This window comes from Siniperca chuatsi, linkage group LG20, assembly GCF_020085105.1.
Source record: "Siniperca chuatsi isolate FFG_IHB_CAS linkage group LG20, ASM2008510v1, whole genome shotgun sequence".
Taxonomy (NCBI): Eukaryota; Metazoa; Chordata; class Actinopteri; order Centrarchiformes; family Sinipercidae; genus Siniperca; species Siniperca chuatsi.
The window spans coordinates 8,807,353-8,822,072 of NC_058061.1; the positions used below are offsets into that span (position 1 = coordinate 8,807,353).

At 38.9% G+C, this 14,720-nt stretch overlaps 1 protein-coding gene across 2 annotated transcripts in view; it reads right to left on the reverse strand.

Moving 5' to 3' along the window:
- The window catches only part of dock1 (dedicator of cytokinesis 1), a 182,112-nt gene extending 167,559 nt beyond the window's left edge, over nucleotides 1-14,553 (reverse strand). Inside the window, exon 1 of one of the 2 annotated variants that reach the window (XM_044178135.1) lies at nucleotides 14,353-14,553. In XM_044178135.1, the coding sequence (XP_044034070.1) occupies nucleotides 14,353-14,395 (43 nt within the window). In that variant the 5' untranslated portion in view covers nucleotides 14,396-14,553. The remainder of the gene's footprint in view (nucleotides 1-14,352) is intronic. The other variant, XM_044178136.1, reaches the window with a different exon arrangement.
- Nucleotides 14,554-14,720: the final 167 nt, after the last annotated feature.

Genomic DNA, 14,720 nt, shown 5'->3' on the forward strand with positions numbered 1-14,720 from the left:
TTTTTCCCATCTATGTCACAATTATCTTAATTATTTCAAGGGCAAGATTTTAAATACTAAACATTCCTATATGGGGTTCAATTTGGCTTCATGTCCAACATTTACATGCAGAAAGCATTTAAATGAGCCTTTTGAGGCTAGGACATGACTGGAGTACGAAACAAACATACCCTTGGCTGACATCAACCTGGTGTAGTCATTTGTATGGGACAAATGTGAGCTGAGTGAGGAGCTGTTGCAGGTGTTTACTGTGTTTTCCTGATGAGCCCTGCTGGTTGTGAGGCGGAGCTGGGTGCAGCGAGCTTTGCTGCAGACCTGACAGGTATTCTTCAGGGACCTGCCAAATGCTGTTAGGATAACGGGAGGAACATTGGTCTGGGGGGGCAGAAGGACCTGGTGTTTCTACTGCATCTCCACACTGTCTGCAGTCTCCCTTAGCACTGACAATGATGCACACTAAAGAAAGCAATGTTTCTGAAGTAGGGTTCAAAAGCACTGTGTCAAATCTGCATATCAAAACGAAATCCTTAACAAATCTATATAGGTTTGTTGGCTTAACAACTCTAAATGACAAAAGTGAAAAATAGCTTAAAAAGGTGTCGTGGAGTTTTCTTGTAAACAAACATAAGTGATGTTTACATTCAGTGTTACTGACAAAAACTCACTGTGTGAATCCTTGAGGTCCAACATACGTGTTGAATGCATTTCCTTCCTCATAAAACATTTTCAAAGCCAATTTTTAAAAAAGATTTTAAATCCTGCATTGTTTGCATCAGTGTTTACTAGCTTGCAGTCTTCTTCCCTGCCTTTGGATTTCTTGCCGTGCTACCGCCGCCTGTCGATCAGTGGAATAATGTGAAACCACTCGTGCGTGTGCACTATACAAACAAAACATGGACCCATTCATAAAAAGCTCCATAGCACAACCAGAGGTCAAAAACTATGTACCTTTACTATTTAAGAGCTAAAGAACTTAGAGCTAAAGATTTCCAATCACATTCTCAATATATTCTGATTTTTACATTTTTGTGCCATGTGCTATATTCAGACCTTTGTTGCATGTTCTTACCCATCCCCCTCTCTCCTCATTTTCTGTCATCTCTCTGCTGTCAACTCTATAATGTAAAGGTGAAACAAAAAGCCCAAAAACAATTATTTACTTTTATATCTTAATTTATTTTCATCCTTCAGGTTATACTTCAGCTTATAAAAAGGTAAAATTCCCATCAGTTTCCGAAGGAGTCATCTTCAAATGGCTTGTTTTGCCTGACCAACTTTCCAAAACCCAAAGATATTCAATTTAAAATGATATGAAACAGAAAAGCTGGAACCAGAGAATGGTTGGCAGTTTGCTGTGATAAATGACTAAAATGATTAATTATCAAAATTGTTGACGATTCTGTCAAGTGACTAATTGATTTGTTGTTTCAGTAATAATCCCAACTAGGGCTGCAACTAACAATTATTTTCATTATCAGTTCATCTGCTGATTATTTTCTAAATTAACTGACCAATCATTTTGTCTGTAAAATGTCAGAACATAGTGAAAAATGCCCATTTTAATTTCCCAAAGGTGGCATCTTCAAATGTCTTGTTTTGTCCAAAAAGATATTCAGTTTACTTACATATCCTCACATTTTAGAAAGTGTAACCAATCGGCATTTGGCATGTTTGCTTAAAAAATTATTACAACGATTACTCAATTATCAACATAGTTGCCAATTAACTAATAGACTAATTGTTTCAGCATTAATCCCAACCTATTCTGACATGGGTGATACTTTCACAAACAGGCTTATATGTGTTTCTGTGGGTGTTAAGTGTGTCAAGGCTGCAGATTCATCATCTCAAACTGAGTGTGAACAAGCCCTTTAGCAGGAGATAATTGCATGAATAAACTCCCACAGTTCACAGTAACAATCAGGTGTCCCTGTAGCACAATAGTTGACAACACAAAAGTATCAGCAATCTACTAATAATGCTGAGAGCACTCAGGTAGGCTTGTAGGCTATGAATCAGAACTCATAAGAATCTGATTGTTTAAGGGAGTCTAACAATATTTCAAGGACTGGGAAATTACAATAATTCCCATTTTGTTAATTATTTTCTACTCTTAAGAAATGAAGATCATTTCAAACACTGTAAAAGAAATAAAAGCCTAAGTATGTTATTAAAATACACAGCAATGTAGTCCGCTGGGGTTTGGCTGAGATATTGCAATATTATTGTTATTGTTATTATTATATTAGGCAGCGGGCATGCACAGTGAAAGCGGACAATCAACTGTACAGCATGTTTGTAACACTCAGATGGAGAAAGAGCTTTGTCAGTGACGTACAAGGCGGGGGAAACACGATAATTAATTTCAAGTCCCTCTCTAATAGGGTTTAATAAGAGGTTTAGGCGTTCAGACGAAAGCCTGATAGTTCTAATTTAGAGGCAAATGCAGACAGTGAACCCGGGATTGTGAAATACCAACAAAATCACCCATTTTCCTCTTAAACCTATTATTTACAACAGCCTTTTTAGCTTTATCTGCAGTTGGAAAGTGGAGATAATGCTATTGTAATTAACCTGAAATTAATACGACAGCAGCTGAGCTGAAAGAGAGGAAAGCCCCAGGTCTCTCTCTCATTCACTAGTAGGACCAGTTTTCTACTCCCTCTGACTGGAAACAAGCAGGAAATGCCACTTGAGATATTACTGTATCACAATAGATGGGGCCCTTCCAGTTGGCCAGAAGGAAATACTGATGCTTTTCATGACTACAGGAAGATTAACAATACCTCATTTAAAAAAAAAAAAAGAAAAAAAGAAAAAAGATAAGGTAAACGAACACTGTAAAAATGTAGCCTAATAGTGTACAGCAGAGGAAGTGGGTGGGTTTGGGGCATGAAAAGAGAAGTAAGGTGAAGCGAGGAGCAGGTGGAGAAAACTACATGCCAGATCTAGATGCCAACAGCAGTAATACCTTTTGGCAGAACTTCCTGCCATGTGCCCAGCTCCAACACAGGCCTCAGGGTACAATCTAACGGAGGCCGATAACACAGCTTCCATTGCCTCTGCAGAGCCTTTAATTGAAAATCATCTTCCCAATACAACAGGGAGAGAGAGAGCAGAACCTGGCTCATTACAGAGCACTGAGCAAAGCTTTTCACACAGAGTTTATTTGTGGTGGTGGTACATGAGTATCTGCACTGGCTCTGCAAAGCAAACCTGTCTGCACTTTGCACATACATCTCATTAGCTTTAGAATGAATGCTCTGAAACACTTTCTGTATGACTCATCAATTCAGCAGGAAAATAATTTTAAATATTCTTCTAAATAATATTCAAGATTTGGGTGCAGGTAAGATTTACATTTTTCAACCACAGTAATATCATACGTGCTTGCATCTTTTGTTAAACAAACAGGAACAGATCACAGGGCTGTATTTACTTCATCAAAAACCAATACAGAGCATGGGGAAGTAAATTGGCAGAATCTACACAGATTAGCCTTTTGCACAGCAAGAAGCAGTTAATTATTTCCTACCCTGTGTTACATCTCTTGTGATACGAATGCTAATGAGTGCATAATTACCTTCAAATATTTGAAGAAACTCTGAAACTGACTCAGCAAGTTTACTTTGAAACCTCTTGGCACTTGGCCAAAAATGTGACTTCCTAACAAACATATGATACAGTACTTGACCTTCATCATGTGGTATCTGCTGCATCTAGTCTTGCAAGTACAGCAAAACAGACATATACAACAAGAAACTCCTTGGACCTGTTCCTCATGCTGATTTATAATCACAAGGCTGAGGTTGTGTTCTACTGAAGCAGAAGTCACACTGTCAGTGATGAGAGAGCAGCATGGCATCAATTCTCTGAAATGTCCTACAGAAAAGAAGGAGGTCGGGAAGATCAGTAACGATGTTAGGAAAGGTTGCCTGCAGTCACCCACTGCTTCTAACTGCCAACATCAAACTGTCAAACAGTCTTCAAAGCGCAGACAGGCATTCTTGCACAGCGAGGAAGGAACATTCAAAAGACAACTGGTGAATAAGCAGATACAGCAGAGACTGCAATACTAACACTAATACAAATGTTTCTTATTATTAGCTAAGTATAGGCTATCTACTTTGGATCATGCACACCTCTAGAATGTTCTAGGTTAAACTGCTGGAATAGATGAAGGCAATTAACTTCCAGTATAATCCACTGAACCTCTTCGCCACCCACGTCAACTGGTTTAGTCACCCAGAGAAAAAAATAATCTAACAATTAATTTGGCCTTAACGTCCTAAGCTGTTAAAAAAGCCACTCTGCTCTCCCTGTGATTGCAAAGAAGTACAAGTACTTTTTGAAAGAGCATGTACATGGTGTACAAGCCACTGACAACATCATCATTTGGCCTTTTGAGATACATATTTGATAAGTGGACCTTGGGTTTACTACAGTACCAAAGCTGGGTAGTGTGAATCTGACTTCGGAATGAATGACTGTAGGATACATTTGCTGGCTGGACGGCTCTTAACAAGTGAAAATGGACCTTTATTCCATCTCTTTTCAAACAAAGCAACAGTCTAATCAGTTCAGATGAATTTTCATTACTATACATCTGCACATGCTGTAAAGATGAAATAAAAAAAACTGCAATTGGAATAATAATTTCCTAAAGATTCCTTCCTTCAAAATTCTAGATTATATACAGTAGAGTAGCACAGGCCAGAGGTGAGCTCTCAGAAACAACATGCAGTCTGCAGCAAAACCAAACAGTGTGCATCTAATGATGTATTTATAGGCTAGGTTCTTCTGTTGCCGCGTTTGCAAAACCCTATTTTGTTTACTTTCAGTATCTGAAAGTAAGTACGCGGCTGCTCAGAGGTAGTGCTTGTGGTTTCACAAATGACTGCAGAGCGTTTGATTTCAGTGACGGGGGAGGTATTTTAAACTACTTACTTCTGAAACGTGCGAAAGCATGGCTCTACTGTTCTGATAATCAAGTTTAGCATGTACAAAAAACCTCCTTCAATTATCATGTGTTTGGGCCTGAATCATGGCCCATACACAGTATAAAATAAAAAAAATGTAGTTGTCATAGAATGAAGCTATTGACAATTACAGTATTTTGTGACTATTACTCCATGTGATGAATTTCAGTATCAATACACATGAAGCTCAAAGTAAATTCGCAAAATAGTCTTGCATCACAAACATTGCCATTCTAACAAACAGTAATTGGTCTTCATCAGCTGGACTGTATACTTGACTGTAAAAAACTGCTTGAATGTGCACACGCTGGTGTTGACAGATGCATTCAACCTAAGTTAAATTTTGCAGTTATTGTGCCAGTTCAGCAGAGACAATTAGTCGATTGACAGAAAAATAATCTTCAAATTTTGATAACCGATTAATCATTTTAGTCATCGCTCATGTTTTCTTTGTCTTACATAATAATAAACTGAATGCCTTTGGGTTTTGGTTGGACAAAACAAGACATCTGAAGAGGTCACTTTGGGCTTTAGCAAATTGTGATGGACAGTTTCCACTATTTTCTGACATTTTATAGGTCAAAATTAATCGAGAAAGTAATCAGCACACTAATTGATAATTAAAATAATCATAGCTGGATGTGTGTATCACTTTAATTGACCTAGTTGTATCAACATATACAAGCAAATACAGAATAGGGCTTAAATTTTAAAGTTCAGGTAGAAAATGCGATGGCCAGATGAAAATTTATTTCATGTCTCCACAATCTCTGTATTCTTTTTTTAAACAAAAGGAGACTGAGGTGTCAGATACGGCAGTGAGACAACTTCATCTAAATCCCTAAAGGTTGATCACAGAGTAGAGCTGCCACTCACTGAAACCTAAAACTGCCTCCAGGGCCCACCAACATCTGAGCTGCAAGGCTCTGACTTTATCAAGTATTTAGCCACACACACACACACACACACACACACACACACAAAGGCCATTTCATCAAATGTCAGCTGTACTGAAAGGCTGTCTCTTGCTGCACATGGCAATCCCAAGCCCGTCTGTGACCACAATCAATGACTGACAACTCCATTACAAGTCCCCAAAACAACCCATGGGACATTTTAAAGGTGACAAATGTAAAATTAATATGGACTGCAGCTGATATTAATGTTGACATTTTTATAACCTGAATAGCCTCAGAGTTGTTGAGCCCTATGATTTCTGCTATGCGTGAATCTCAGCATCTGGGATTGGAAGACTCAAAACCAATACAGTATAATGACTGGAAAACATAACTCTAGGGAAGGCAAAATAAATATGTTCAGTGGAGAATGTGTTCCAGTTTATGGGACTTTAATAATAGCTTGCATGTTGATGCCGTTGGCACTCATCTTTAAGTTATGCCCCCCCCGAGTCATACCTACCAAAAGCTTACAGCTAGACTCTGTCTTCTGAGGTACTTGGGAAGTGAGTTTTCGCAGGGAGCCAGTCCTTTTAGCCCATGCTTGACCCACAGAAGCAGACAGGTCGTCCAGTGTCAGCTCACCCACTGGCAGACTGGCACAGCCTCAGTTCAGCTGCAAGCTCATCACTGATAGAATAAAGCCTCAGGCAGAGCAGTCAGCTAGATGTTGTTAAGAATACTCAATACTGACTGAGTTTAAAGTCTTATTTCACTGCCAATTCTTACCTCTAGTTTTTGTTCCCAGACATTAAACTTTGTTTCCACAAAGCAATTGTGCGGCTGGTAATTCTACCCAGTCTTCCCGCAGTGCTTCACCTACCACCAAGACCACCTCTGCAAACATCATAATCAATTAATACACTTTTATGAAATATAATATTAACTGTCAGAGAAAAAGAGCAGAGGCACTATTTCGCATAACAAAAATATATATATTTATAGCGTGGCTATTGGTCAGGCCATCTAATCATGAGACGAGATACGTCAGGATCAGGGTGGCTTACCACCTTGGCTAAACAATTTCCTGGTTGAAACGCTGTCTAGATGTGAGTTTAGTTCAGAGCAGATTTCTGGTTTTCTTTTCCCAGCGATTTGTTGTTTTTCTTGGTAACTCCTTTCAAATCTGCTGGCAGCTGTGACTGAATGATCCCTCCACTTACTCCTTTGGATTGGATTCTGATAAAGGCGCTCAAATGACTGTGGCTAAAAATGCCACCCTAATGTAAGCATGTTTTTACTTTGTCAAAGGAAAAGTGCTGTATTTGGATTTACATTATTTGTGCCAGTAGTCATTTTGTCACAGAAGGTTCAATTCTGGTGGTGACTATCATTTTAGATTAAACTCTTTAGACATTAAACTAAGCTGAAGTTTATTAATATGAACCAATGACTTCATACAACCACATTAACTGCCTGCCTGATACAATATGACAGCTGAAAGGTTCTCATATTTTAATGTCATCCACCTGAATCTAAATTATGTAATAACACACGTCTACATCAGTGACCTTTATTTCACATTGACGTGTTACACACCATTAGCCATCTGTCAAGCTAGCAAAAGCTGCACAGCAGGACTCTTTTCAGATGATGCACAAGCTGCTTGGCATGTCCACAATCAATACTGAGGGTACTGGAGACCGCCTGCCTGTGAGGCCGAGCAATAGGAACGACCCCCATCAGTCACTCGCACATACAGGGTCATCATACATGATCAACCCAGATGTGTGTCGTTAAGTGTGCTTTACTCTTCATGTCTCACTTCTTTTGACAAACTGCCAAGAAGGAACATCACTGCCCATTGTAATAGTCATAGAGGTCCACGCACCCTCATGACTACTTGTGTCAACTTTCACTACAAAGATGCTCTGTAAAGTCAAATTGTGTCACTGTCTGCCACTGTCACCAAAGACAACCAATCACATTTAAAGTGACAGAGCAAGTGTGAGTCACTTAATAGTTTAGCTAAAGGAGGGGAAATCATTTGTTTTGGTATCATCTGAAGGTAAGGAAAGGTTTGCTCTTAAAGAATACTACAAGTCTCTGTATCCTATGATGTAGATAAACTTTTCTTGTTGCAAACATACAGGCCATATACTAATGATAACATTTGTCAGCCTACCAGCCTACAGTAAAAACAAAAAACGCTGAGACCAGAATTGAGGAAACATTGAGTACAAATGGTGATTTCACAGGATGTTGACTGACTCAACAGGATGTTGATTTCTGATTCATTACATTACATTATTAGCACTCTCCAGATTTACTTATTCTTTGTCACTGAAGGAGCTCTATGTTTTGTTGGAAAAGGTTAAACACTTGCGAAAACTATGGTTACAAATACTGGCTGAAATGCACTATAATTAGATGTTAAGAGATGAATCAAATTTTCACCTGTGTAAATCCTAGGTTAACTTGTTCACAACCGTTTCAGTCTATTTTCCCCCCTTTCACCTCAACCTTTTGGATGACAGTGACACTTAAACAAGATGTAGAAGTGTTCCAGCTTTGTCTCAGTGGTGAGCCAAGAAGGAATAGTGTGGAACCACTTAGCTATGCACTGATTAAATAGGCCAGCTGTCATTTGTCTTAGCCACCATCTCACAGCAAGCCATTGGGAGCTGTACTATTAGAATTGCCTCACCAAGCAGCGCAGCCCATAGTTAATATATAATTCCCTTTCAGAATGAATAATAGCAAAGTCATACTGACCTCCAACGAGAGAAGAGGAGGATGTTTTGACTAAGTCACTTAGACAGTGTCTAATGAATGGAGAGACAATGAAGAGCAAACGATCCATGCATTTGAGTCTCTAAATATTTTTTGTGCAAAAAGCTTAGTATACTCATATCATATTAAATACCAAAAGTAACCCATGAGGGGAAGTTTTACAATACCCAAACTAGGTATGAATCATAAGGTTCTAATTGGCACCTGACATGTGACAGTGCATATAAACTAAGTCACAAATCAAGTTTTCCAGATGTTCATGTAGAGCTGGCAGGCGATTTGTTTACAGATCTGTATGGCAGCTCAATAAGTGCAGCACAGTTGTATTAAAAACTCGAGCAGGATGAGGCTCCAGGTGGAGGGTGTATTTAGCATTCTGCACGGCAACAAAAACAAATAATCCAACACCATGATGCACAAACTCATAAAATTGAAAATAATGGTGTTAGCTTAGTATTCAGGCTCCAAGTGATCGCTCTAATAGAGTTGCACACTTCTCACAGTCAGTGCTTAATAAAAACACTTCTTGTTACCAAACATAACCACACACATATTGGTCACCACACCAAAGGAAGGATGTGCAAGACAACACAAAAAAACAAATCACACTCTAGCTCTGTGCATCCTTTAATTTGATCACCTCCCCGTGCTGTAAAACACAAGCAATTTCTGCTTGTAGTTTTATTTATGAGCAAAGGTGCCGGGCTGATCATAAACACCACCTGGCTGTAACACAGACCAAACAAAGATGAAACTGTTTGTTACCCTCCTGACAAGAAAAAAAAAATCACCCCTCTTCTTCTGCTTGTCTCCACGGCATTTCCTTCCTTCTCCTTGCTATTAATCAGCTGCTTTATTTCACTCTAGAAAAGCACTCTGTCTCCGATTTTGTCAGCTCAGCTTTTTTTCCTTGGACAAAGTTTAAACATAGGCAAAGAGAGATCAGGTGCCTTGTTCTAAAACTGTGTAGTTAATATTGTTGAATGCTTTGTTATGTCAGAATTAATAGCAGTATCTGGCAGGGGGTGTAGCAATGACAAGAGCCACACTTTTTCCCTTTTAATATTTATTGTGCCTCAAACAGATGTGAGACAAGGCATTTTCTGAATGAATTGCAATGAAAATAGCTCCTAGAATACAAAACCAAGGACAAAACTGATAAAAGGGAATGGCTCAAATTTCACTCTCCCATCTTTTACACCAAATTGCTTCAGCCCAGGCTATAAGAGAAGGTTAAAATACGAGGCAGGGAGTTTAAAACACATGGTTAGAATTTATGTAGTAACAGAGACTGTGTTTTAATTGCAACCATATTTGTTAGCTTACTGCACTTGTGGGTGGGAGATGGTTTTCTTGGGTGCAGGGCGGGGGCTTCACAAATTACTTACGGCCTCAGTAAAGAGACGAAGCGACTGCATCTCTATTTTCTGCTCCCAATGTGTCACTCACCACTAACCTGTTCCAAATGAGAGCCGTCTAGGGTTGTCAGTCCTGTTGGCCTGCAGTCTGCCACACACCAGTTTAAAAATATGAATCATAGCCACACCAGAGCTAACGTTTAGAGCTCAGCATGTATATATGTGTGTGTCCAATTGTCGTCTTAGATAAACTGCCACTCTGTGATCTGACCTACAGGAAGCAGCATTTCCTTACTGCCCAAACCTGCAACTGTAAGCCGGGAAAAAAGTAAACGTCCAAAGCAATCATAGCATTTTCTATGTTCTAAGCTGGTATTATGTTGGATTACTTAAAGCTAAATTACAAAGGGAGAAGTGCTGAGGGGTGGAAAACATTTCTCATGACAGCACATGCTCTCAAGGGTAATTTGTGCTTAAGTCTCAGCAGTGATGTGTAGATCCAGTAAATAGGCTAGTCCTGTTGCTTAGTGTTCCCTGGTTTGCTTTCTAGAGCCACAACCCTCTGAAGTCTCTCTTAAGGAACAGCAACATCCTGATGAAACAGAATTAATGAGACAACACTTGAAATTAGCATCAAAAAGTATTTCTGGTTAATTCATCACAGAACCGAGAGACGCTAAAAAACATTTCCCTGAGGCCCTGTTTAATCACTTTTGAGATGCCACAAGAATAACTAGGCTTCAAAACTCCTGATCCCTTTGATTTATGCCGGGCTGGTTGGCATTTGACAAGAAAAGAACTGTGTAATGAAATTAGCTCAAGGTCAAGAGAGATATGATTTTAACAGTTCTTTGACGAATGGATTGCCTTACTCCTCTTTTGCCTCATGAATGCCAATGAATTCTGTCAATTCACCAGATCAGCAGAGTTAAATCTGGGTTGATATGCAGCATTCTGAACATGCCAGTGGAAGTGAAGACATTGTTTGGAGGAGGAAGTCGAGCTAATGCCTCAGGGTAATAGTTATCCTTAGAAACAATGTTAAAAGCAATAACGTTTGTTGCCTTCTGGTGGGATAAGGGGGATTCCAGATGCATTAAGAACATGAGTTGCCAAAATCTAGTTAGACTAGGTGATCACATACCCAACCTTGTTCAATGGGGAACACTAACTGATATCCGTATTCCAGTGATGGAAGAATTATACAGATCCTTTACATAAGTAAACGTAGCAATAGAACAATGTGAAAACAAGTAAGAGCCCTGTATTTAACATTAAGCTAAGTGGAAGTACAGAAGTACCAACAAAGTGTCCTTAAAGTATCATGAGTACAAGTACTCATTACGCAGAAGAAAGGTCAAGAAAACTCATGAAAAGTACAAGTACATCAAAATTGTACTTAGTTTTAGACCTCTAATAGCGCAATGGAGCTGTTTTTCTATGAGTGGGTCACCGTTTTGTTTCCTCATTCACAGCTATTGTCAGCTATTGGCAGTTTTGTCAAAATAAAATATCAGGATATTTTTGATTAAATACTTATATGATAGATGATGATATCTGATATTAATGTATATTGATATGCAAGTAACAATACTTCAGTGTTCATTCCACCTAGATATTAGAGCTTTAAAATTGTGCCAAACAACTACAGTATAATACAGCTTTTAAGACCAGGAAAACACACCTTTCAGTTACATCATGACATCAGAATTACATTTTCAAGTAGTTGATCGATTAAATCAACAGTTTTAAAAATTGTTTTCTGGTACCAGCTTCCCCAGTGTGAGAATTTTCTCTGTTTTGCATCTTTGTAAATTAAAACTTCTGTGCCTTTGTCACTATTTTCTAACAATTTGTAGACTAAACAATTGATAATGAAAATAATTTATAGTTACAGCCCCAATCAGGATGTTATAATAAAATCAAAGATGATATCTAGTCTTATGTCACAACATTGATATAAAACTAATATATTACCCAGCTCTAACTAAAACCAATCACTAAAGAGCTCATCTGATCTTGCTGAAGCTAATAAGCTGGCAAGGAGCATAACATCCAGCAGAGAACTACACAATACAGCAAAGAAGAAAAAACAAAAGAGAGATGATCAAAACCATGTGTTTTTCACAGATTTGTGTTTTTTCAGTTATTACTATGATACAAATCTAATATGACTTAATTTCCAATATTAGTTATAGTGTTGGAGGTAGCTACTGTGCAAAGCCTTGCTTCCATAATCATCCAAATACTGTAATGTGAATCTGCTGGTTTGATAACAAAGCCCTTTATTATCACTGCTATGCTCTATATAAGAAGACAGTAGCATTTATTGTTAATCCTGCTGTGAAAAGACTAAAGGAGACAGTTTTCCTACATACACTAATAAAGTCATGGGGCCGTTATGAGAGTAGTGAATGGAGTGACAAAAGTTTTGCTGAAACAGAAATAGGTCCACAGTGAGTACTGCCAGCATAAGAGGTCTCATAGAGTGCTCATTAGTGCTTCTTGGTCAACACATGAAGTATTAAAAGTGCAATGGCTGTGCACCCCACCAATCCTCTGCAGCAGTGATGTGGCAGCTGCCTCTCTTTCTACTAATGACTCATCCACTCCTGCTTTCACTGAGCCCTGTGAGAATTTTCTCAGTTTGAAAAATCTCCACTTTTAAGATCTCATGGATATGTAAGAGTATAGTGAGGCAATCGTTAGCATCAGAATAGTATACTTTTCACAGAGCACACACTAACATAAACCAAAGGCCAACCATATGTCCTCAAGAGACAAAGTGACCACAGGCTCATATAGCATGGACTGGACTCAAAACAACAGAGCTAATTTGGAAGCTGTAGTCTGAGACGCCAATTAAAGCTTTGGTGTAACCTGCTGAACTCATCCGTCAATCAGCATCAGCATCCCTCATACAGCTGCAAGCCCTCAGTCCCACTAATGGACGCAGCTAAAACATTTAAAAAGAGACTCAGTATGCATGTGGTGGGGTACATTACACACATAAAAATTACAATCTATTGTCATGAAACCAGATTCTTCTGAAAAACACGTGTAATTTACTACATTGCTGACTAAACAGGACCAGGATGTTCCAGGGGATCCCCAGAAAAATCCGGATTAGTTCCATTACACTATTATTTCAGGTATTCAAGTATAGCGCAGTGAGCGTGTTTAACCACAACTATGCTACTCTCACATTTCACACTACCCATTACGAGTCCATCAAAATTAAGCATGTCATACAACTCCTCTCCAATAAACCATGCTTTACCCGTTTCTGGCTATCTTACCTTCATCAGGGTGGTTTATGAGGTTGTTTCCAGTTTCTTTATATACAATTCATCAATAAGTCAAGTGATACTACCAGAGGAATAAAAAAAGACACTCTTAATTACAAACACGTGTATTACCTGCTGTGTAAACAGTTATGGAAATGTATTCAAAAATGACATCTAATTCCAAAAATACCAACAGGCAGACAAAATGAACATAAATGAAACCCTGTGTTTTAATGTCAATTTTTTTTTGAAAAGTCCTTTAAATGAAATGGTTTACCAGCACCTGAGGAAAAGTACCTAGTCACAGTACAAAAACATACAAACATATTTTATAACTGTAACCATAGCTGTATTGTACAAGCTGACAGTAAGTTAAGTGTTTACCTAATATTCAGGTCAGTTCTACAGTGGCACACAGAGTATATGTTGGCCTGTTTTCTAATTGAACCCTTCAATATATATTTAGTAATACAAGTTACTGATACTTTTTGTGGTGGTATACGTTGAGTGATGTTAAATAATCCCCTAAAGGAGAGAATGGAAGCTAAACGGGTCTGTGTTCTCAGGCCAGGACGCCTGGTTAAAAAGCATTCAAGGAAGTGACAATAATCAAAAATTAAGGCTTTCCCTCTGTAGAAGACAGAGCAGTAAACACAAACAACCAACAAACTAAACAGTTACAAATCATGCGTAGCCCGATACTACTCTAGTTGGTTTGTAGCGGAGGCCCCATAACACAGGAAACAGCGCTATAACTAGGCGCGCCTCTAACAATTCCCAATCCACACACAGCCCTCTCTTCACAATAGACAGACATTCCTTGTTTTGCGTTTCATGCAAACTAGCTGGCAAATTACCGAGACAAATAGATGTGCATTCCCACAAAGTAGGCAAATTTGACCTCAAAATCCCGTATACAGCCACAAGAGAAATAATACAGCCGGTCGCCTTCTAATCACAATCTTTCCCAAACTTGTGCAATCTGAGAGCAGAGAGCTAGGGCGAGCTAACGATGGAGCATGTAAGTTTTCTTACGTACCAACACCATACTTTTCCTTTTTAGTGGGCACCCAGCGAGACATTCTCAGTGTCGAGGCTTCCCCGAGTTGTCGTTTAGCCTGTTAGAAAAGGTCCAGATGTGACCTCTTGTTATTAATGTTGACTTTTTTTTTCAGTTTTCTCTGCGCTTTGGGGAGCTACTCCGAGCAGCCATTTTCCACCATTGACAGGACGCTCCGCAAGGGGGAGGAAGGGAACACAACTTTTTCACCCTGTAGGCGGCATACAGTACGCGTCCTGCTAAACTTCTACTGCTGTTTAAACTGAGGTGGAAACTGCTGCATGACGAAAAGTTTATCTGAATGATTAGTTGTGTTCAGCAGCATATTGTTATAAAGAGTTAAACTG